General features: G+C 46.7%; 1 protein-coding gene across 4 annotated transcripts in view; it reads left to right on the top strand.

The window, feature by feature from the left end:
• The window catches only part of MED12 (mediator complex subunit 12), a 34,928-nt gene extending 13,706 nt beyond the window's left edge, over positions 1–21,222 (top strand). For 2 of the 4 annotated variants that reach the window (XM_084213002.1, XM_084213000.1), the window contains exons 16-44: positions 199–343; positions 1,247–1,365; positions 1,505–1,648; positions 2,411–2,574; positions 2,714–2,845; positions 3,394–3,621; positions 3,822–3,966; positions 4,232–4,352; positions 5,029–5,130; positions 5,843–5,956; positions 6,224–6,387; positions 9,103–9,282; positions 9,445–9,516; positions 9,795–9,955; positions 10,047–10,208; positions 10,291–10,402; positions 10,622–10,711; positions 11,137–11,246; positions 11,755–11,890; positions 12,161–12,322; positions 12,865–13,242; positions 13,573–13,723; positions 13,912–14,117; positions 14,528–14,608; positions 14,811–15,028; positions 15,620–15,776; positions 18,382–18,558; positions 18,723–18,804; positions 20,803–21,222. In XM_084213002.1, coding sequence (XP_084069128.1) covers positions 199–343; positions 1,247–1,365; positions 1,505–1,648; positions 2,411–2,574; positions 2,714–2,845; positions 3,394–3,621; positions 3,822–3,966; positions 4,232–4,352; positions 5,029–5,130; positions 5,843–5,956; positions 6,224–6,387; positions 9,103–9,282; positions 9,445–9,516; positions 9,795–9,955; positions 10,047–10,208; positions 10,291–10,402; positions 10,622–10,711; positions 11,137–11,246; positions 11,755–11,890; positions 12,161–12,322; positions 12,865–13,242; positions 13,573–13,723; positions 13,912–14,117; positions 14,528–14,608; positions 14,811–15,028; positions 15,620–15,776; positions 18,382–18,558; positions 18,723–18,804; positions 20,803–20,846 — 4,257 coding nt within the window. In that variant the 3' untranslated portion in view covers positions 20,847–21,222. Of the gene's footprint in view, positions 1–198; positions 344–1,246; positions 1,366–1,504; positions 1,649–2,410; positions 2,575–2,713; positions 2,846–3,393; positions 3,622–3,821; positions 3,967–4,231; positions 4,353–5,028; positions 5,131–5,842; positions 5,957–6,223; positions 6,388–9,102; positions 9,283–9,444; positions 9,517–9,794; positions 9,956–10,046; positions 10,209–10,290; positions 10,403–10,621; positions 10,712–11,136; positions 11,247–11,754; positions 11,891–12,160; positions 12,323–12,864; positions 13,243–13,572; positions 13,724–13,911; positions 14,118–14,527; positions 14,609–14,810; positions 15,029–15,619; positions 15,777–18,378; positions 18,559–18,722; positions 18,805–20,802 lie in introns of all 4 variants that reach the window. The other 2 variants (XM_084213001.1, XM_084212999.1) reach the window with 1 other exon arrangement.
• Positions 21,223–22,075: the final 853 nt, after the last annotated feature.

Below are 22,075 nucleotides of genomic sequence, written 5' to 3'. Positions count from 1 at the left end.
CTGTTGCCCTTGTCATGAGGCTGCTGTCTCTCCCTACTGTGGCTGGCTAAGGAGCAGTCCTGCTTTTCTTGGTGGATCCTTGCTTAGCCCAGAGAAGCTTCTGAGATGAAGGTTTTCTTTTTCTTTCAGAGATGTGAAAAAAGATTAAAGCATTCAGCCATGTAGTTGCTAATGCAGTTGTCTCTTTTGGTTCCCCAGGAGGAGTCATGCAGTCATGAGTGTAACCAAAGGCTGGTAGTTCTTTTTGGGGTTGGAAAACAACGGGACGATGCTCGGCATACGATCAAGAAAATAACCAAAGACATTCTAAAAGTCTTAAACAGAAAAAGCACTGCAGAGACAGGTTAGTAGAGCTTGAGACACTCCTTTTTGAAGTAAGAGCATCTTTCCATTTGGCTGACTCTCTTGTCTGGAGTCTCACAGTGAAAGGATTTTACTCAACCTGCAGTGTCTGGTAAGAGGTACTAGTGAATGAGTGTAGAATGGTGCTCTGTTTTCAAACATACTAACCAGCAAGTAAGACAATTGGTTTCCTGCTGGCAATATTTTAATTAACTTGTCTTCAGAAGAGAATTGAGTCATATAAGGTTCAGAGTGAGACCCTGGCCAAAACTTTGGCTTTTCATATTTTATTTTATTTATTCTTGCATTCAGATCCTTGTACAAGAAGCAGAAAATACTTTGCCAATCCATATTTGGCAAAGACTTTGTTAAATGTATCATTCTGTTACACTTCAGCCACCTGCTAAATATGTAGGATAGGAACTTTGGATAGCTGGGTCAAAATCAACAGAAAGTGTCTGATGTCCAACAGCTGAGAACCTGGCTAAAGTTTTTCTTTCTTAGTCTGATACCTTAAAGGCAACTTAAAATGTGGTGAAAAGATGATGCTTTAAATTGTGGAGTGCTCTGACAAACTTTTGGCTGAGTATCTCCAGTCCAGAATGCCTGTTCTCAAGAGAGAATATGTATATTTCCAAATCAAGAAGGATACTCCATGGAGTAGTTCCATTTGGGATAAACTTGATATTTGCCCTACTGTCATTCTTAGGTTGGGTATTCCTTTTATTTTTTTCATTAAAGATAGTCCTTATCAACTGAAGGTGTAGGACTCAGGCCTTTTGTCTGTGTTTCATGACAGGGGCTGATCTTGCTTGGGGAACTGTCAGAAGTTGATGGCTGATGTTTGATCCTCTGGTGAGGAAAGCAGCCTAATACTGTTTTCTGATGTTTTCAACCTTGGTAGGTGGGGAGGAAGGCCAGAAGAGGAAAAAGAGCAAGCCAGAAGCATTCCCAACAGCTGAAGATATCTTTGCAAAGTTCCAGCACCTTTCTCACTTTGATCAGCACCAAGTCACATCTCAGGTATGAAAATTTGAAGACTGCTGTCTTTCTTGGGCCCTGATTCTCTTTGTATTACTGAGAGCATCTTCCTGGAAGGAGATGAGCCTGCTGAGGGACTTCTGGAAGGGGAGATAGACTCTGTTTTGTCTTGCACTTGCAGGTATCTCGTAATGTCTTAGAACAGATCACCAGCTTTGCTTTGGGAATGTCATACCACCTGCCTCTGGTGCAGCATGTGCAGTTCATATTTGACTTGATGGAGTATTCACTCAATATCAGTGGTCTTATTGACTTTGCCATCCAGGTAAGGGCAGTGTGCTCAGATGCTCTCTGGGGAGGGGTTTGTCCACCTGAGAGCAGGTGGACAGGTCTGTGCTGTGATATTGGCCTGCTCTGGTCATCACTAGGGACCCTCTGACCTGTGTCATGGAGGTGGTCAGATCATATGGCCATTGTGATGCTTCTGGGCTGCAGCTGTCAGGAAAAGGTTGTCTGTGGCAGATAGTCTTGCATGTTCTATTCTGAGGATTATTCTTCCAAAGGCTTTGGGCTTGATTCCAAAGGACTTGCATCTCTGTCCCTAGTTGCAGCAGGGCCTTGTTCTGAGTGAGAAGGGGATTGTCAGTCCCTGGCACCTTGCCTACCTTGCTCTCCTGGAAAGATCCTTGGCACATGGCAGCCCAAGCTGCCTTCTGGATCCTGCTAAAATCTTGTTGCTGTTTCTGCAGCCTGTACCAGGTGTCTCTTGAAGCCTAGCTGATGGAATTGTGGCTGTTAGCCTGGTAAAGATCAGAGTGAGACTTTATGCAGAATAGAACTACCAAACAAGCTGCTTAAAGCTGCCTGTGGCCATATCACAATTATCCTCTGATACCCAAGCCCTGACAGCCCCTCATACTGCCTGAGACATTTTGCCAGCTGTTCTGGGGTGCATCCCTAAGCAGAAAGTGCCTGGCAGTGCCTTTCCTGGCAGGTCCTATAGGCTGTGGGTTTGGTGTGCTTCCTCCCTTTCTGACCATACCTTACCCCTGTGGCTGTTGAAGGGTTTTTCTGTCATTGGGTGCAGTTGCTGAATGAACTGAGCGTGGTGGAGGCAGAACTGCTGTTGAAATCCTCCGACCTTGTTGGCAGCTATACCACCAGCTTGTGCCTGTGCATCGTGGCTGTGCTGCGGCACTACCACTCCTGCCTTATCCTGAACCAGGACCAGATGGCTCAGGTCTTCGAAGGGTAAGGGCCTCTCCCCTCTCTGTGTGTAAGGAAGTGTATGTGCTGGGGGCTCATAAGGGGCATGGACATCGATGTCCTTCCTAAAAGGCAGCTGCTTGGTGCCTGAGGGTTCAGCTCACTGTTTTTTGTCTCTCTGCAGTCTGTGTGGGGTGGTGAAACATGGCATGAACCGCTCGGATGGCTCCTCAGCAGAGCGCTGTATCCTGGCCTATCTCTACGACCTGTATACCTCCTGCAGTCACCTCAAAAGTAAATTTGGGGAGCTCTTTAGGTGAGTCTTATGCAGCTGAGGTGCAGTGGGTACTGCCCACTATAGCACCTTGACTTAAACTTTGCTTTTGATCTTGTTTGGTGGGATTGCTCCTGAGAAATTTCTTGTTTGGAAAGGAATGGAGAACAGAGCAAAGAGTATCATTAGGTCCCTGTTTATGTCATGGTGCAACTGTGCCTTGTGGTTTGGGGTAGCAAACTCTAAAAAGTGTGTAGTGGATTTAGGCCCAAAGGAGGGAGAGTGGATAAATTACCAGAGGTTTCAAATGATTTCTGAGGAACTGAGTCTCCTCCCCACAGAAGAGGAGTACTGATAGAAATTTTGTAAAGTTCTAGTTGATGTGGAAAATAAACTGAATGTTCAACATGTCTTAGAATGCAAGCACAGAAAGGAATGAATAGAAAATAACAAATTTATTGGTCTTCATTGGTACACAGTGATCTTGAGTTTCAACACATTCTTTCCCAGAGAGGGTTGGCCTTTGCTCAGCAGAATTCAGTGGCTGCGTAGTTTTTTTGTGTTCCTAATTGCTTTTCTGTCCTGTTTAGTGACTTCTGCTCCAAGGTGAAGAACACAATCTATTGCAATGTTGAGCCATCTGACTCCAACATGCTATGGGAACCGGAGTTCATGATTGACACTATTGAAAATCCATCTGCACATAACTTTACGTACACTAACCTGGGCAAGAGCCTCAATGAAAACCCAGCCAATCGCTACAGTTTCGTCTGTAATGCACTGATGCACGTGTGTGTGGGACACCACGATCCTGACAGGTGAGAGGCAGAGCTTTCATGGTTCTACTGAGAAAGTAAATTCTTTAGATGAGGCTAAGGAAACCAGTGGCCATATCTTGGCTGTCTTGGGGTGTGAAGAAGGAGGAGCCAAGGCTGGGGTCCCTTAGAAAATCACTGACCTGATGGCCTGCATGAGTAGCAAAGCTGACCCTCTGCTTTTTTCATTATTTATTTAACAGGGTGAACGACATTGCTATCCTGTGTGCTGAGCTAACTGGCTACTGCAAGTCTCTAAGTGCCGAGTGGCTGGGTGTGCTCAAAGCTTTGTGCTGTTCCTCCAATAATGGGACCTGTGGCTTCAATGATCTCCTCTGCAATGTTGATGCAAGTGCAAACATTCAAAAGGGGAAAAGGAATTGAAGCAGGAGTGGAGGGATCCCTTGGGAGAAGGCAACAAGGGATGGAGGCTTTGTCTTCTGAGGGCAGGGAAAAGGCTTTGAATACCAGGGGCTGCTGGTGGTGTTTGTTGCAGCCTGGGCAGACCATGGACGTTGACGAGGGGTTAGGGGCCCTTCTGCTCCTAGGAATTGCTGACAGAGGGAATGAGGTAGAGGCGGCTTGGATCACTGGCTGATCTCCTCTCTTTCAGGTCAGTGACTTGTCTTTCCATGACTCCTTGGCCACCTTTGTTGCCATTCTCATTGCCCGGCAGTGCTTGCTGCTGGAGGACCTGATTCGCTGTGCTGCTATCCCCTCACTCCTCAATGCTGGTAAGTGCATCCCTGCACAAACCTGGCTGACTCTCAGTTCTGGCCCAAAGGCCTGTGCTTAATGCATACTTGGTGAACTCTGTAGTTGTGAAACATGCCTCTAATACTTCTTATATACTTAATAACTGAATATGGCGCTTTAGAGAGATTTGGGGCTTTTGATTTCTATCAAAACTGGTTGTGCTAAGGTTTTTCACTGCCCTGCTCTCTTGAGTTTGTGTGCGAGCTGAGGTAAACATGGGGAGCTGTTATCAGCCCCACTGTGTGACCATTGTACTCAGCTCTGAACTCCAGCAGTATGCCTCCCACTGATAATAATGTTCAGTTTAGCATTTTGGCTAGAGCAGCCAGATGGGCTTACAGCACCTCTGCCACTGCCTTACTCTGCCACCAGCCTTCCTATCTCTGCTCTGGGGATTGCAGCATCCAGACTCTGACAGGGTGAAGTTGGAAAGATGGAGCAAGCAGAAAGCAGTGCGTGTTACTGGGGATAATACTGAAGGATTTGCTTGCTTGCATGTTAATTGCTGCACATGCTCCATATTTGTAAATACAATAAGGCTGCTGCAGCTTCTCGGCTGGCTGCTCCAGGGCAGTGCACTGTGAATAGCTTTTGGATTGCGAGTCTGCTGTCCTGGTGCTTAAGAAATCTCAGTTGTCTCTTTTCTTTACATAGCCTGCAGTGAACAGGACTCAGAACCAGGAGCCCGTCTGACCTGCCGGATTTTACTCCATCTGTTTAAGACTCCACAGCTGAACCCATGCCAGCAAGATGGCAGTAAGTGAATGAACCTAGAGCCTTTCTTTATTGTGAGAGTACTAAGGCTCTTGCACTCCAAGAAGAGAGATATGAGACCTTATGGTTAGAGATCATAACCTGCTTGCTTTGAATAAAGCGGGCAAAGCCTGATGCACTTTTTTCATAGGACAAAGAACAGTGTCCTTCCATTTATGTCACTCCCTGGTAGCCGGGCACTGGGGAGAAGGTTCTTGGAGGCAGGAAACCAGCCAGTAGAGGTGGCCTTGCTGTCACTAAGCCATTAGAGTAATGATCACTTCTTCTTTTGTGTCTTGAGCTTTGTATAGCCTCTTAACTTGGTGCCAGAAGCTGCTGTTTTACAGCACTCCTTTTTTGTGTGATGATGGAAACATTCCAGGAAGCTCTGTTCTTGGCTTCTCACCAGTATCCTGATAGCTCAGATTTCTAAATCCAGCTTGTATTTAGGTCTAGGGTACTGTTGGAGCTTGGAGTTCATGACACAGGCTCTGCACCCCATTTGGATTTCATGGTTCAGTTGTCACAATGTGATTGGCACTATGCTTCTTGAAACTTAATTAAATGGGCCCCATGTTGCAGTTAGGAAAGTAACTGGCCTCAGGATTCTCTGAGCTGGATTTTATGGTACTTGCTGGCACATAATTCAGGCAGCTCTGGAGCCCATGCCTTTCTCTCTGCTGAGTATTGCCTTTCCCCTTTGTCCTCTTTGCAGACAAACCCACTGTGGGAATCCGCTCTTCCTGTGACCGTCACTTACTGGCAGCTTCCCAGAATCGTATTGTGGATGGAGCAGTCTTTGCAGTGCTGAAGGCTGTCTTTGTTCTGGGTGTGTACCTGTGTTAGCCTGAACCTCTAACCATGTTTTTCAGGGGAGTGAGAGAAAGGCACTGTATTGTTCGTGTTGGCTGTGCAGAAGGCCAGAGGAGATCTGTTCTGGTGAATACGTGGCATGTCTGTAGCTGTAAACATGCTTTGAGTCTGTTGGCTGCAGAGAGGTCACTGATCACAGGGAGAGTTCACAGAATCTCAGGATGTTTTTTAAGTCAGGCTTTGTGGCTAGAGTTGTTGTGTAACACTTGTGCTTTCCTTTTAGGAGATGCAGAGCTGAAAGGCTCTGGCTTTTCCCACCCGGGAGGTGTTGATGATCTCATGGATGATGAGCTGGGCACCAGGAAGGCTGGTGGTCGGGTAGTAACTGTAGAAACAGCCAGTTTGGATATTTATGCCAAGTATGTACTGAGGAGTATATGTCAACAGGTGAGTCTGTCCCATCTCTAGGTGTGTCCTTATCCCTTCTGCATACAGATATATCTCACATGCCTTTCTTCAGGTTGGATTTGGCAGGTATTTCTTTGAAAGATCAGTGAAGAACCTGCAATGTTTCTGTCATGTGACAGTACTGAGGATTGCTCGCTGTTAGCAAAACACAGAGACAAGCAGTGCTCAAGAATTAGGTGTTGCAGTGTTCAGGGACTGCATCCCCTTTGCTTTGGCAACAGCACAGGGCTCCTGTCCAAGGAGGGGAGTGCTGGGAGTGGTAAGCTGAGATATGTGCTGAAGGCAGAGAAGATCAGCATGAGAAAGACAGACAGATGGTTTATTAAAATGATAAATGGTGTCTTTCAGGATGCAGCCTAAGTGTTGCTTGCAGCTAGGCTGTTAATGTATCTCTGGGCTTTGCATTGCCCTGTTTAGTTAATTAAAACAACGACAACAAAAGCCTTTTGCTTAGCCTAATCTGACAGCACCAGTATTTCTATTCCTTTGTGAAAAATTGACACTTGAGGAGCTGAAACCTGGCTAATAATGTTGCAGAGTACAGTGGCCATGCTGTATGAAAATGGATGTTGAAAGGTATCCTTAGCCTCGGTTATAAGTTTATTTTCTCAGCAGGGAGGATGTGGTGTTACCATCTGAAACCTGTATTTTATATTATTAATGTGTAAACCCACCATTAGTGCTGTGTGTTGTCCTCAAGCAATTGTTTTTTTAATTGGCTGACTGCATAGCAATGTTACCACCTTACCAAAAAGGAATTGGAACCTATTTTTAAGTATAAATTCAACATTCTTGATGTCAGTGAAACCTGAGTGTAGCATTTACAGAAGGAAATAGTCCCTTGCTGATCACAGTCAATATAGGAAGGACTCGAAGCAAGTAGAGGTGTTTGTGCCCAGCAGGGAGTAGCAGTGTCAGGTATCACTGCTCATACCAGGTGTTGGCAGCACTGGTTGTGTGGAAGTGAACATTCCAGCAGACACCCATGAGTTATCACCAATTTGTGCCAGAGCTCCTGTAGGCTTCCTGCAGCTGTAAAGGGCTGGTAAAATGCTGTGTTTAATATTAGCACTTCTTCTGTGAGCAGTGAACTTGCACTATCAATGCCTTAAATTGTAGGTTGTGATTTCTCAGTCTCAGGTATATATTTTATAATAGACTTAATTGTGAGAGGATTAGGAAAAGGAGCAGATTATAATTAATTTAAAGTTTTTTTTCATAGACTCCTAGAATGGTTTGTGTTGGAATGGACCTTAAAGATCATGAGCAGGGCCACCTTCACTATTCCAAGTTGCTCAGGGCCCAACTTGGCCTTAAACACTCCCAGGGATGGGGCATGCACAGGTTCTCTGGGCACCCTGTTCCAGTGGCCACCTCTCAAACCTGTCCAAGTTCCTCTGGATGTCATCCCTTCCCTCCAGCATGTCTTTCATCCGTCTTTATACCAATAAAGTGGATTGGAAATGAAGTGTGAGTTCTTGTAAGAAGCTGAGCAAATAATAAAAAGAGTCTTCCCAAGGAAATGTGTATTACCTAGGCAAAAAGAGAAGATTATTATCAAGACATTGTGATGTAGCAACACTGAAGGGGAAAATGTAATAGGCAGTGGGAGGTCATCATATCTCATGTGCAAACTTCATCTGGAATGAAGATAATGATCTAGGCTCTGGTTTCACAAGTATTTCAAACCAGAGTTTTGACCTTTTCAGTCTTTGTGCTTCAGAGCTTAGTTTGCTACCCAGTGCTGAAGGGTCTTTCCAGCTTTCTAGGCATAGCATCAGCACCTGTGCATAATGAACTGAATCCTCATCTCTTCTTTTGTTGTCACTTCTCAGTGGAACAATTCTCTGATCAGGCTTCCTCTGCAGATGTAGAAGTGCTTATATAGCAGTCCTCTGTTGATTTTAATTCAATGAATGTGCCTAATTTTAAGTATGAAAAATTTCTGCACTAACAAATGCTGCAGGTTAACTGTAAATTGAGTGGAGTACCTACCTTATGTTTGGAAACTGCTGCCCTTATTATTATTATACATGTAGGGAGCATCAACTGAAATCAATAGGCTGACAATAATAGTTTCCTGTCTAGCTTCTTATAATATGTGACTTTATAAGGGGCTTGCATCCAGTCAGTCATTTTCCTTTCCAGAGCCTGAGAAGTAAAGTAATCGGTTTTTACTAAGCTTGGCAGTGTGTTTTCCATCACTATTTGAGAATTAAGGTGTGTGCTTTTCCCTAAGACATGTTGTGGTTTAGTGCTAGCTGCAACTCTGAGTAACCTAACTTAGGACAGCTCCAGAGCTTTGTTGTGCTGGAAATAGACCAAACAGTTTTAAGTGATCCCTTCTGATTTTCTGAGCCCAAGTGGCAGTGTCGAGGGAGCCTGGACATGGTAGTGACTGTATACTGCTAAATCACACCAATATTTTTCAAAAGAAAGAGCAAGTACTGTGTTTCATTACTGCTGACTTGTCAAAGTTTGTTTCCTCTCTTCTGATTACTGTGCTGTGCCTGACGCCTGCTGAATCAGGATAGTACAGTTCATGAAGAGAAATGATTATCAGGCATAACTGCATACTAATAAGGCTTTTATGATTTTGATGTGTTCCATGCATCTCTCTGAGCCTGAAAGCAGGGGCGTTGGTTTGGAATCAGACATCAGTTTGACTGTGCTGACTCTGCCTTCGTCTTGCAGGAGTGGGTAGGAGAACGATGTCTGAAGTCCCTCTGTGAAGACAGCAATGACTTGCAGGATCCTGTCCTGAGCAGCACACAGGCCCAGAGGCTGATGCAGCTGATTTGTTATCCACACCGGCTCCTGGACAATGAGGAGGGAGAAAATCCTCAGCGGCAGAGGATTAAACGCATCTTACAGGTGCAGGCTGCTGGCAGAATCTCAGTGTCCTACTAATTGCCTCATGTAATTGCAGCCCTCTTAGGGGTCTGACACTCATTATGGTGGCACCTTGAGGGTGTGGGTTGGTGTAGTGTGAACTGAGATAAGGCATTATGTGAAGTGTGTATGTGTGTGTTACAGAATTTGGACCAGTGGACCATGAGGCAGTCCTCGCTGGAGCTGCAGCTCATGATTAAACAGACAGCAAGCAATGTGAGTTTTTGCTCAGAGGGAATCATACTGGGGAGGATGAAGTGGCTGCATGTGAATTAGTGGGGAGGTGGCCTGGCAGAAGTGGGGATAGGGAGAAAGTGAACAATGAGGGAGTCAGGCCTGTGAACACCAAGCATAAAAAGGAAGCAATGTGTCTGAGACCCTAGGAGCAGCAACCATGGGGAAGTTGGCAAACTGAGTCTGTACTGAGTTTACATGTGGAAGCTGTAGGTGCTCTCAGAGAAGGACTTGACTATCTTTTTCTTCCCTACCTCCAGGAGATGAACTCCTTGTTAGAAAACATAGCCAAGGCCACCATTGAGGTATTCCAGCAGTCAGCAGAGACCAGCTCTGCTAGCTGTACTGGTAATGGAGTCAACAATATCAGTAGCTCAACAAGTGCTACACCTGCCAGCAACAAATCCAAACCCATCCTCAGGTAGGTGTACAGCCAGCATGCAGCTCTCTTGTAGAGAAGTTTGAATGTTAAATTGCATTGCAAACAGCTTTCCTCTCCTGTTTTGTCACAGCTCCTTGGAGAGATCAGGAGTATGGCTGGTGGCCCCTCTGATAGCCAAGCTTCCAACATCAGTGCAGGGCCACGTGCTGAAAGCTGCTGGAGAAGAGTTGGAGAAAGGACAACATTTAGGGTCATCATCCCGCAAAGAACGGGACCGGCAGAAGCAGAAGAGGTGAGTCCAGGGGAAAGGGCAGGCAGCGTTTGCTGTGCTGATCCCAGCCTGGCAGTATAGCTCCTTCTCTCTTCTCTCATAGTATGTCCCTCCTGAGCCAGCAGCCATTTCTGTCACTGGTGCTGACGTGCTTGAAAGGTCAGGATGAGCAGCGGGAAGGCCTCCTCACCTCTCTGTACAGTCAGGTCCAGCAGGTAGGGGTCTTGTTTCTCCCCTCACTTTCCTCGGGAGCTCGCCCCTCCAGCAGACAGGCTCTGGAGCATGGCCTCAGGATGTTGCTTGTCCTGCCTTGTTTGATATAGGGAGCTTGAGCTGACCATTTCTGAGTCACCAGACAGTGAATGGTACAAGCTGCTCTCTCTAAGCTTCGGCATACAGCTGGTGAGGTCTGGCCTCTCTTCTGTATTTCTTAGATTGTTACAAATTGGCGAGAAGATCAGTACCAAGATGACTGCAAAGCCAAGCAGCTGATGCATGAGGCCTTGAAACTGCGGCTGAATTTGGTGAGCAGTTGCAGAAAAAGAGCTTAACCATCTGGGGTGAAGAGTTGTCTGCCTTCTTTTCCTTTGGAACAAGCACACACTGGAGGGTCTATATATGTCCTGAGGCAAGGAAGTAGGAGAGACATTTGTGCTGCTTCTAGGTCTTGGGCCCTGAGTAGGACAGGGTGCATGAATAAACTCCCTTGCTCTGTTTCATCACGATGAAATCCAGAGACTTGGTCTCTTTTGTAGATATGTCTTCCCCTTTGAATGCCTTTGCAGCCCACAGCACTACTACTTGCATCTGAGGTTTGGCTGCTGACAGCAGTCTCCCTCAGCTCTCAGTAGGAATTAAGCTCCTTTAAACCCTGGTTTAAGCTCCTTTCTCACTTCAAAATCTCAGTGTTTCTTGGTGTCCTTGTGACTGAACTCCCTTTCTCTGCCAGGTGGGAGGAATGTTCGACACAGTCCAACGCAGCACACAACAGACAACTGAATGGGCCGTGCTTCTCCTGGACATCATCAGCAGTGGCACTGTGGACATGCAGTCAAACAAGTAACTTGCAGTCTGACTTCTGGTCTATACACTTCCCAAGGGAGGCAGTTGTTAGCATGGCCCCGTTTCTCATGTGAGCTGGCTGTTTCTCTAGATGATCTATCAGAAGTGACAGCTGAAAGCGACTTTGGAGTAATAGCAGGCTACAACTTAGGTCCTGATAGCTGAGTGCACTCTGAGTGCACACTGAGTGCCATATTCAGAACAAACTTGGCTTTCCAGATGCAGAGAGATACACAGGGGAGACCTGAGTCTGCTTTTCAGAGGTGCTGAATGGATACAGAGGAGTCCAGTCTTTATCTGTGATACTGCACCTAATTCAAGTGGGAGTTAAACTCAAGTGTGGTGTATAAGGAAAAGGAAGATTAGTGTGGGAGGTTATTCTGAAGACTGACACTTCAAAATGTGGGTGGAAGTCTTGACAATTTAATAGTGTTTGGTGTTGCAATGATGGCAGGAGCTTTTTATCAGTTTTTCAGGTGACTGACCTTTCTGCTCTGACCTACAGTGAGCTCTTCACCACCGTGCTGGACATGCTGAGTGTTCTCATCAATGGCACCCTGGCTGCTGATATGTCCAGCATCTCTCAGGGCAGCATGGAAGAGAACAAGCGGGCATACATGAATCTTGTCAAGAAACTCAGGGTGAGCGACACCAGGCCCTGTATGGGGACCAGAGCGTGCTGTGTTGTGGTTCTTCGCCTATGCAGATTTACTTGTGTCTCATGAACAGTACTCGTCCTGTTTCTGCTGTTTAGATGAAGTAGTGAGGGTGACCCCTATGACTGTAGGCCTGAAGGGTGCAATGGTGAGAAGTAATGTAGGGATGGAGACCAAAACCAGAAGAGGCATAGGTGGGCTTTGGGTGGTTTTTCCTGAAAAATTCTTGAAGTCCTCTTTGTTGCACTTGTGCAGAAGGAGCTGGGGGACCGTCAGTCTGACAGCCTGGAGAAGGTGCGACAGCTACTGCCACTTCCAAAGCAGACCAGAGATGTCATCACCTGTGAACCTCAGGGATCCCTCATTGACACTAAGGGCAATAAAATAGCTGGCTTTGATTCCATCTTCAAGAAGGAGGTAAGTGAAGCATTTTTGTCTGTATCACAGCTCCTGAGTGCAGGTGTCACCTTGTCCTCTGATGCCTTAAGTCTGCACAGCTTGGGAGGCATCTGTATGCAGTGCCTCATTCCCTGATGAGCCTGAAGTGGCTGGCTGCACGCAGACAAGCTGGCACATAACCATGTCCAAAAAGGGCAAAGCTGGGGTGTTAATGCTTGGTGATAGCATGCTGCTGTGACCTGAGATGTTAACTAAATTTGGGGGCTGTATTTATGGTTATATGAAGTGTAAAGAGAAACACATAATCCCTGTCATGTAAGTTAATGGCAGAGCCAGTGTGCAGGAGGCTGGCAGAGATGGAATGAAGGAGACTAGACAGTTGTTGATGAAGGCTTTTAGAAATGACTGCTTTGCCACCTGGAGGAGCAAGGACCATTAGCAAGGGCTCAGACTGTTTACTGAGAGATCTGTATTAGAGCCTGAAGAAAGGACAGAGTTACCTGTACCCTCGTAGGAGCAGCAACAGGGACTTGAAGGTTCTTATCTATTTTGCTTTAAAGGGTTTGCAAGTCTCTACAAAGCAGAAGATTTCTCCTTGGGATCTTTTTGAGGGTTTGAAGCACTCAGCCCCGCTCTCCTGGGGATGGTTTGGGACAGTCCGGGTGGATCGCAAGGTATCCAGGTTCGAGGAGCAGCAGAGGCTTCTTCTCTATCACACACACCTGAAACCCAAGCCCCGCAGTTACTACCTGGAGCCTTTGCCACTGCCCCCCGAAGAGGAAGAGCCTCCTACACCTGTGGCTTTAGAGCCTGAGAAGAAAACTGCAGAACCAGCTAAGGCTGATAAAACAAGCGCCAATCCTGCCGCCTCCACTGAGGAACGCAAGAAAAAACAGAGCAAAACCAAGAAACGCAACCAATCTGCCAGCAAAACTGAGGTAAGGGAGTGTCCAGCAGCTCTGGATATCCCACGTCCACCACTCCTAGTCACAGAACACTCCCTAGAGTCTTCCTGAGGAGCCTGAGAGTGGTGTTAGGGTGAAGATGTGATGTGTTTCCTCTCAGCTGGGAGTACCGGAGCTTTATCCTGCTCTCTCTAGCTTGGGCATGGCAAACACTTTCTTAATCCCTGATGGGAGGAAAGGAGTCTCCCCAGCTCAGATAACATCCTTGGCTTCCTCCTGTTGACTTTTCAACCCTTTAATAGTCTTCCTCCATTCATGAATTCCCAGTGCACATTGATCTTTCCTACTGCTTTGTCTTTGCAGGACTTTGTGTTGGGCCCTAGCCGAGGGGTTTCATATGGAGTTGGCATGCCTACAGATCTTTTGCATCACCAGTCAGGAAGCACCATGTCAAGGCTGGCATATGGGCAATCTCCAGTAGGTCTCTATGCCCAGAATCAGCCTCTTCCAGCAGGTAGGTGCACCAGAGAGCCAAAAATATTTCACCTCTTTGGGAACCTTTTCTGTGAGATGGTCCTATGCAGGTCCCTGCACTTTCTCCTTTTGATTGGTATGTCTTGGTACAGTGATGAGCAGTCATTCTGGAGCTATGAGGTGCAACAGTAGCTGTGACTGCTCTGCCTGTTTCTCTTCCTCTTGCAGGTGGCCCTCGCCTGGATACATCCTACAGACCAGGACGCATGCCACTGGGAAAACTGGTTCAGAGTCGCCCTCCCTACAGTGGTGTGCTGCCTCCAGGGATGGGGAGCATGATGGGCATTGACCCCTCCTACAAGCCAGCAGTATACAGGCAGCAGCCTCCAGTGTCCCAAGGACAGATACTGAGGCAGCAGCTGCAAGCAAAGTTGGTAAGTCAGAGCTGTGCTCTTGCTGTTGCTCACAGTATAGCATTGCCAGGCTGTTTGGTGCTGTCCCTTTTTTCCCAGAGCTGCCCAGTTCTGTATCTGCTCTGAAAATATGTTGTTTCTTGTGCCTGCTTTGTGGGCCCATGTCACTAACAGTTGGAGGAGGTTGTCACGGGGTGGCCACTAGGGAATGAGAGGGGCATGTTCTGCCTGGGGGTGGCAGGTTTTTTAGTGGCATATCTGTTCCAGGTCAGGGTGAGACAGAAGTCATGCGCATGTGCCTGCTGTGCAGCAACCTCATAGGTTAAGCAGTGAAACCATTTGTCTGGTTTAGTGGGAGCTGCTGAGAAGAGAGCAGCAGTGTTCCTGCCCTTTGCAGATGTTGGAAAAAGCGCTTCTCTCTTGCCTTCCAGCAGGGCCAGGGCATAATGGGCCAGCAGCCTGTGCGCCAAATGGCTCCAACCCCGTCTTATGGAGCACTGCAGCCTTCCCAGGTAAGTGGCAGTGACTGCAGGTAGGGCTGGAATCTGGCTCCAGCACAGGGCAGCAGCTTTGTTCTTGCTGCTAAAGCCTGAAAGCTCTTGGCTCTTCTCCCTAATGAGCTTCCCAGTGACAGTGTTTACAGGAGGCTGATGTCCTATGTTCTGTATTCCTTTTCACCCCGTGACTAAAAAAGGCCTTTTTGTTTCATTTCAGGGTTACACTCCTTATGTCTCCCACATAGGCCTTCAGCAGCACCCCTCCCAGTCAGGCGCAATGGTACCTCCTACCTATTCTGGTCAGCCCTATCAGAATTCCCACCCCAGCTCTAATCCTGCTCTAGTGGATCCTGTTAGACAGATGCAGCAGAGACCAAGTGGCTACGTGCACCAGCAGGCCCCTGGCTATGGACACACCTTGGGCAACACACAGAGGTAACTCCTGCCCTATGGGATGTTAATTATCTCTATTTTGTTAAGTGTTTCCCTGCTCTGCTTGTCCAACTCTAACAGCAAACTGTGAAAATCCTCTTCTCCATGCTGTACTTTGCTTCCTCAGAGAAACATCTTTATCCAGCTTTCTGTCCAGGGAAGAAACAGAGAGATAGGATGAAATTTGGAAATGCTAGTTGTAGGCAGGAAACTGTGCTACTAGCCAGAGAAAGATGGCATAGAAAAGTATAAGGAGAAATTACCTAGGAAAGTCATAGTTTTGGTTTTAAATCTAACCAGAAGATCACTATCAAAGGGCTAAATCTGAGATTTCCATTGTTCCTGAGAAGGCATAAATGCAGCAGAAAAGCCATGCAGAAGAGTGGGGTGATGACTGTTACTTAGTGCTTCTAGAAAAACAGGTTGTATTAAACCCTTGAGAGGCCCTTGTGTCCCTCACCTTTCTGCAGAGACGGCATGGATTGCAGGGGGCTGTTTGGTCTGTCTCATTGATGTCAGAAGTTGTGTTTGGATTAAAGAAAGCTGGCTGCCTGTGAATCCTTTACTCCATGAGCTTGTCCTTTTCTCTTGCAGGTTTCCTCATCAGTCAATACAGCAGACCCCCATGATGAGTGGGATGAACCATTTGGGTCCGCAGGGAGTCCCCTCAGGAATTCGACCCAGCCAGATCCTTCCTGACCAACAGCAGCAGCAGTACCTGAGGCAGCAGCAGCAACAACAGATGCTGAGGGTGAGTGGCTGCTGACAGGAGGAAGGCTGCTGGAGCTGGAGGAGGCTTGCCCAGTGCTGCTTACCTCTGCCACTCTGTGTCAGGAAGCATGTCACTCTGTTGGAGGCTGTCTGTGGTAATTTGCTAGGCAGTTCTCCCTTCCTTAGAGCTGGCCACTCCTGATGGAGATTCCTGCTGCACTGCCTTGTGCCAGCCACCCAGCATGAGCTAAAAGTCTGTTCAGTCCTCTGGCCTTTGTCCCACCTCTTCCTGCTCCAGCTGAGCCAGTAGATTGTGCAGAAAGTTAGCTGTTGAACAAGTGTGGCAGGAGCTAGAAACAAAGTGAAAAGCCCCCTGTCCACAAAAGAGCAGGAAAGTTGTTCAAGATGATCTTTAGGGGCATATCTGCATTTCTCAAGATGAAAATAAGCGTTGGTGAGTTTCCATTGGCAAAAAATCTGGCATGAATCAGTCCATATACTCCATTTCTTAGAGCAGATGGTGAAAAACTGATCCAAAGCCAACTGTTAGACCCAGCTCTCTAGGTTCAAAGAAGATCACAAAGCATGAGTCAACAGACATGAGTATTCTATGGATTTGCATTATGATCTTAGGAACATTAAAGTCTTATATGAAATAAAGACACATTTCTAGGAATTATAGAAATGTATTGAATTGACAGAGAAACACAAACAGTTTAATTGTTGAATCCAATGCCTTATGACAAATCCTAGCAAACCTGTGGAATATGGGGAGACTTTACATGGCACAGAGTGCTGAGTCTTTTTGTTCAGAGAGTGGCCTGAGTGAGACAGTGGTTCCTGCAGAGAGCTGCAGTCAGCAGTATCTGAGAATTGCTGCCTTGCACTGGACAAGAGAACTGCCTCTGGCATGGTCAGCAGCTTTTAGTCCTTTTGATAAGTAGCACCCCCTGACTATTCACTTTGAGTTTCTTTTAGCATTCTCCATCACTTATATTTAGAAGAACATGCCTCAGACAAATTGCTAACACTTCTCCTAGCTCAGTAACTTCATGTATACCTTCAGCTTTTAGCTGACTTTGCTTGGCTGCTTAAAAAACCCACAAAGGTGGAGTGCCCAAGCTATCCCATTAGTGTGACTCCTGCTGTATTACCTGAGGTGTGCTTGGTGCTGGAGCTGACTGTCATGATGGCCTTTTGATTTGTCTTATATGGGTTGATAGACAGCTGCTGCAAGAAGGTAGGACATGAAATTGGTATCCTGGCCCATTTAGTCAGTCATCTTTCTTGTGTACCCAGGTTGCAGCATCCATGTCAGGAACCTGTGACCAAACTGATATAAGTGGGAAGACTGTTCTAGAAACTCACTCCCTTTGAATTTGAATCCTTGATCCATTGAATTCTTGATCCAATGTGTTCAATACTGGTTCTTGTATGAATTATTATTGTCCTCTGTGTCCTGTTTACTGGCTGTTCTTTCTCACTGTTACTTGCCCAGTATACATTCCTAGGGAGCACTTGCAGCTTCCAAAGGTCAGGGTTTTCTAACCTTCTTTCATAAGACACTGTTCCTTCTCCTGATTGTATTTTTGTTTGTTCTCTGAGTCTGCTCAAGGTTTGAACCTTGTCCTTTTGAGCCAGTGACTGGAACCGTACCTACCATCACCACGTTGGATTTCTTATGATAACATTAGTATTTTTTTTTTATTTCTGCTAGGAATATTTTTTTTTTTTTTATCTAGAGAGTTAAAAACTGCTTTGACAGATGGGAGAATTGTCTGAAAATTAGGAGAAATTAAAAACCTTGAGATTTCTGGGTATGTTCTGACTCCAACACACTAAATATTCTTCTCAGCATAACAAATTCTGTAAACATTTGGTTTTGAGCACTGAATCCAGTTTTATCCACATCCTTTTATTGAAGTGTAACACCAGCTGTCATGAGTGGCAGGGAAGGACAGCAAGATAGATTGAAGAGTTGGGGGACATGACTGAGAAGGAAAGTCTGAAGTAGCTGGATGTGTTGCATTAGAGAGACAAAGACAACAGGAGAGATAAGTCTCCATATTTATCTTAAAAATAAAGAAAAAAAAACCCTTATCTCTTCTTATCCCTAGACTGTAGGACCAGAAATGGCCTTAAAACACAACACGTGAAATTCAGGGTAGAGATTAGGGAAAAGTCCAGTAATAGGAGCTGACCTGGAGTGGATTGTGTAAGGAGATTATAGGAGCTCTGTTGCTACCTCTGAAAAGAATCTGAGAATGAGTCAGGCAAATACTCATTATTCATTATTACTGATCTTCACCAGGAGGCAAAAGATGAAGCAAGCCAGCCTTTTGAGTCCTTAATTTTCTATTCTTGCACCTTGTTTGCTCCTAGTAATGACCAGTAGACTCGGAGTTCTCTTCTGTCATCTGTTAATACCTCATCTTGCAGAAAACTTTGTTGCTGTCCCTGTATTTCTTGCCATTTCTCAGCCTGGGGTGGAGTCCTTGTGAAATTTGAGTAATTTAGGTACCTGTAAGGAAAATGGTGCATGAGGTGTTTCACTCCACAGAATGTCATCCCTCCTGAAGCCCTCGGTGTGCCCCGGTGCTGTGTGCGTTGCCCTGACGGTCCCTTCTCTTTTGTCTTCACAGCAGCAGCAACAACAACAGCAGCAGCAACAACAACAGCAGCAGCAACAGCAGCAGCAGCAGCCCCAGCCACCGCAGCCCCAGCCCCAGCAGCAGCCCCAGGTGTCCACAGTGCCTCAGCCACAGGCGCAGGGCCAGCCCCCGGGGCTGGGGATGCAGGCTCTGCCCCCCCAGCAGCCCATTGTGAGTGTTCCCTTGGAGGCACAGGGACGTGACAGTCCAGCACACATCCAGCAGTGCTCCACCTGCATCCCCCCTTTCTCCCTCCCTGAGCTTCCCAGGGCCTGTGTGAATGCTGAGGCTGCCAGCCAGGTGGTGTGGCTATAACTGTCTTTCTCTCTTTACAGTTCCAGCGCCAGGGCCTTCAGCAGACACAGCAGCAGCAGCAAACAGCTGCTCTGGTTCGACAGCTTCAGCAGCAGCTTTCCAGTAAGCCTGAGTGTTCTTGATCCTGTTGCTAGTCTCCTCCCTGCTGTTTTCTATTGCAGGTACTCTGGTGTAGAGAAGCGAGGCCGAGCCAGACTGTCTGTCTGAGGACATAAATTATGCTGGCAGGGAGGTGGCATCAGGACTTAGAGCTACCAGCCCAAGGGGGCACAGCAGCAGGGAGGGCAGTGCTTGCCAGGTTGTGAACAACCTTCCAGACCTTCCTCCTGCTGCCTGCAGAGGGACAAGGGAGCTGAGCCTTTGTAGGGATTGTCACAACAGCTTTCATGAAAGGATCCAGTGTGCAGCTTTAAAATCATCTGGGGGTATTTTCTCTGCTGCAGGTGACCTCTGAGGGGTGCAGGGAGGCTGTAATCCTGGAGCAGTCACTTGGTGGATGACCCAAAGACACTGTGGTTGTGTTGTGAGCCAGACAAGACTTCTTGGAGGCAGGAGTACTCTAGGAAGTGTAGCTGCACACTTGCTGTGTTTGTGGTGGTCACAGCAGGGTAATGGCATAGATGTTTGTCAGTCTGGCGCTGTATTCCTATAATCTGTATTGAATTACTGGCTGGAGGATCACAATACAGAATTCAGGTTCTATGCTGTTCCCTTCTGAATTGCCTGCTGTCATTGTCTTCTGTCACCTTACTGGCTTTTCTGCTGTAAAAATGGCAGAAATGCTATGAAAATGCTCAGAAATGGACAGCACAGTTGATAGTTTTTTGGTTTTATTTTGCACTGAGAGTGAGACTGTGCCAGATCTGGTAATGTGTGCAGTGGGGGACTTGGAATCTGTGCTTAATGCTTGTTCCCTGATGGAAAATTCTTAGTCCTTGTGGCCAAAAACCTCCCCAAACCAGGTTTTAATGTGCAAAGCTTCCCTCTAGCCTGATTCACAAATGATAAGTCTGTGCCAAAGGATCTCAGCTGGGACATTCAAATATAGGAAGACCTTGTATAAGAATCTGAATACAGCAAAACAGCCATATTTTTGTAGCCTTTCTGTACAGCAAATGGAGTTGTTCTATTTGGAATAGATGTGTGGGTCCCATGCAGCCTTGTGTCAGCATTCAGCTTCCATGCTTCCTCCTTGGGTTTTGCATCACCTCCCCCTGGAAGCATCTGGAGTTCTCATTTGTAGTGTCAGGGATGGAGTGGAAAGCAGGAAGGTAAACCAAGACCAGCCTGCACAGGAGGGGAACAAGGGTGTTTTGGGTCCAGGATAGGTTGCCTTAGGAGGCTGCAGGGTATCCCTGAATGTCCAGAAGAGTTGAGAAGGCAGCAGGCGAGCCAGGGTACACTCAGCTCCTTTTATTTTAGTGGCTTAGGGCCACACATGCTGATGTTTATGTTCAGGAAAAAGAACAACATGATTTTATGTATCAGACAATACTCATATATACGGTGAGCACTGTAAATCACAAAGCAGCAGTCCCAGCAGTTTGGAAGTTCTTGAGGTTCTTGAGTGTAACTTTACCATGTTTCCTGCCTTTGTGCCATCTGGAAGTCCTTTGGGCCTGTGTGGAGATGCTGACAGGAAGCCAGGGATATTTTCTCTGAAACCTTGGGTTTCTGGGAGTGCTTTAGGATGAGTGACACTAGCTAGCTCAGCAGCTTGTATGGCTACAGAAATGGTCTAATTTTATAGAGCTGTCTTTCTTTTAAAATCAGACATAATGAATCCATAAACTCATCCTCCCAGCTGCTTGCCACCTTTCAGGGCTTTGTTATGGTCTTCCAATTCCACCATGAGGGATGGAGAGATTTTTTCTGGATCAGGACTAGAATATAGCTCTCTCTTCCTGAAAGAATGTGGGATCCTGGCTGTGCTTCTGCTCAAAGGCTCGGGCAGATCTGCAGCACAGGGAGCACCATAGTGGTTATATTTTCCTTCTCATGGCCTGTGACACTCCTCATACTGCACTGGTGACGTGGGGAGGGGAATCTCTTTTCTGAACTAGACCTTGTGACTGCTTAACTCTGTCTTGACCTCAACAGATACACAGACACAGCAGAACAACAACCCATTTGGACGCTACTGACCTGTGGCACTTCAGCCTGATTCAGGAGGGAGACATCACTGTGGATGGATACAGCCTCTTCAGCCTGACCCACCCTCTGGGGCAGCCCCCACCTTGTGTCCTTGTGTCCCCCAGTGCTGCTGCTGTCTGTCCCACAGGGAGATGCCAGGAGGAGCATTTTATTGTACAGAGAAAGTGTTTTTACTATCCAATTTCTACAAATGTTTATGGAGATCCCTTGTGGCTGATAGTCTCCCTTCCCACTTTGGTTTCAGTTTTTACTCAGTTTTTAGTATTTTTGTTAAAATAATGATTAAGACATTGTAAAATTTTGTACTTTATTTATACCAGATGAACTCCATACTGCAGACATTCTCGGATGAATACAGAGAGCTTACTTTGCAAACTGAGTGTGTATTCAGAGCCTGCCTTTCCTCCTCAGCACTCCTCCCAGTACAGCCCAGCAGCACCCTCCACACATGGTCTTCATCTCTTCCTCAATAGAACTAATGTCTGCATTTTTAGCTTTTGTGAAGGCTAAACAATTTCGTTTGGGAAGGAAAGCTCTTCCCTGTTTATTTCATAAGCTGGTGTTCACATACTTGAAAAGGTTTGTGCAAGCTTTGTAGGATTTTTATGTTGATTAAGGGCTTTACTGGTAGTCCTGTTGCATGTTCCACCAGGACACCGGTATAAAATGAAGAGGGACTTCTATTGCAGGGTCATTCTGAGCTCTAACCAGCCCAGCTTCCCCCACCACAGCACTTAAAGAGATGCTCAAGCTCCTTACCTCTGCAGTCTAGGAGGAGCTGCAGACTGAGTGCACTCACAGTGCTGCTTCTTGCTTCTCACCACAGCAAGGTTTGGCTGATAAGCACCAAGGCTCCTTTGTTAGCTCCTGACAGCCAGGGTGCTTTCTCTGCATGGGAAATGTGCATTCTGAACTTGTGCCCTGCTTAGTGCAGCCTGCTGGCATGAGGTCTGATCTTGGTGCTTGCTACTCCTGCTGTCTGTTGAAGCTGTAAGCCACCAGCACCTCTCTTCTCTCTTGGGTTCTTCTTCAGCAGGACCTGTGGTCCCTGTGGTAGGATGGTGAGGCCACAAGTACTCAGCAAGGAGGGCAAATAGTTCTGGAGGCTGGGCCACTGCATGAAGGAACTATGAGGGCTGGCAGTGCCCCTTGTCCTTGTTGATGGGCTGGTGTCTGCTGTCTGAAGAACTCATTGGGAGCACATGGGAAGCTGCTGTCT

The sequence above is a fragment of the Fringilla coelebs genome, assembly GCF_963513975.1.
Source record: "Fringilla coelebs genome assembly, chromosome: 11".
Lineage (NCBI taxonomy): Eukaryota > Metazoa > Chordata > Aves > Passeriformes > Fringillidae > Fringilla > Fringilla coelebs.
The sequence above is the reverse complement of the archived record's forward strand: the minus strand, read 5'-3'. Positions and strand labels throughout refer to the sequence as shown.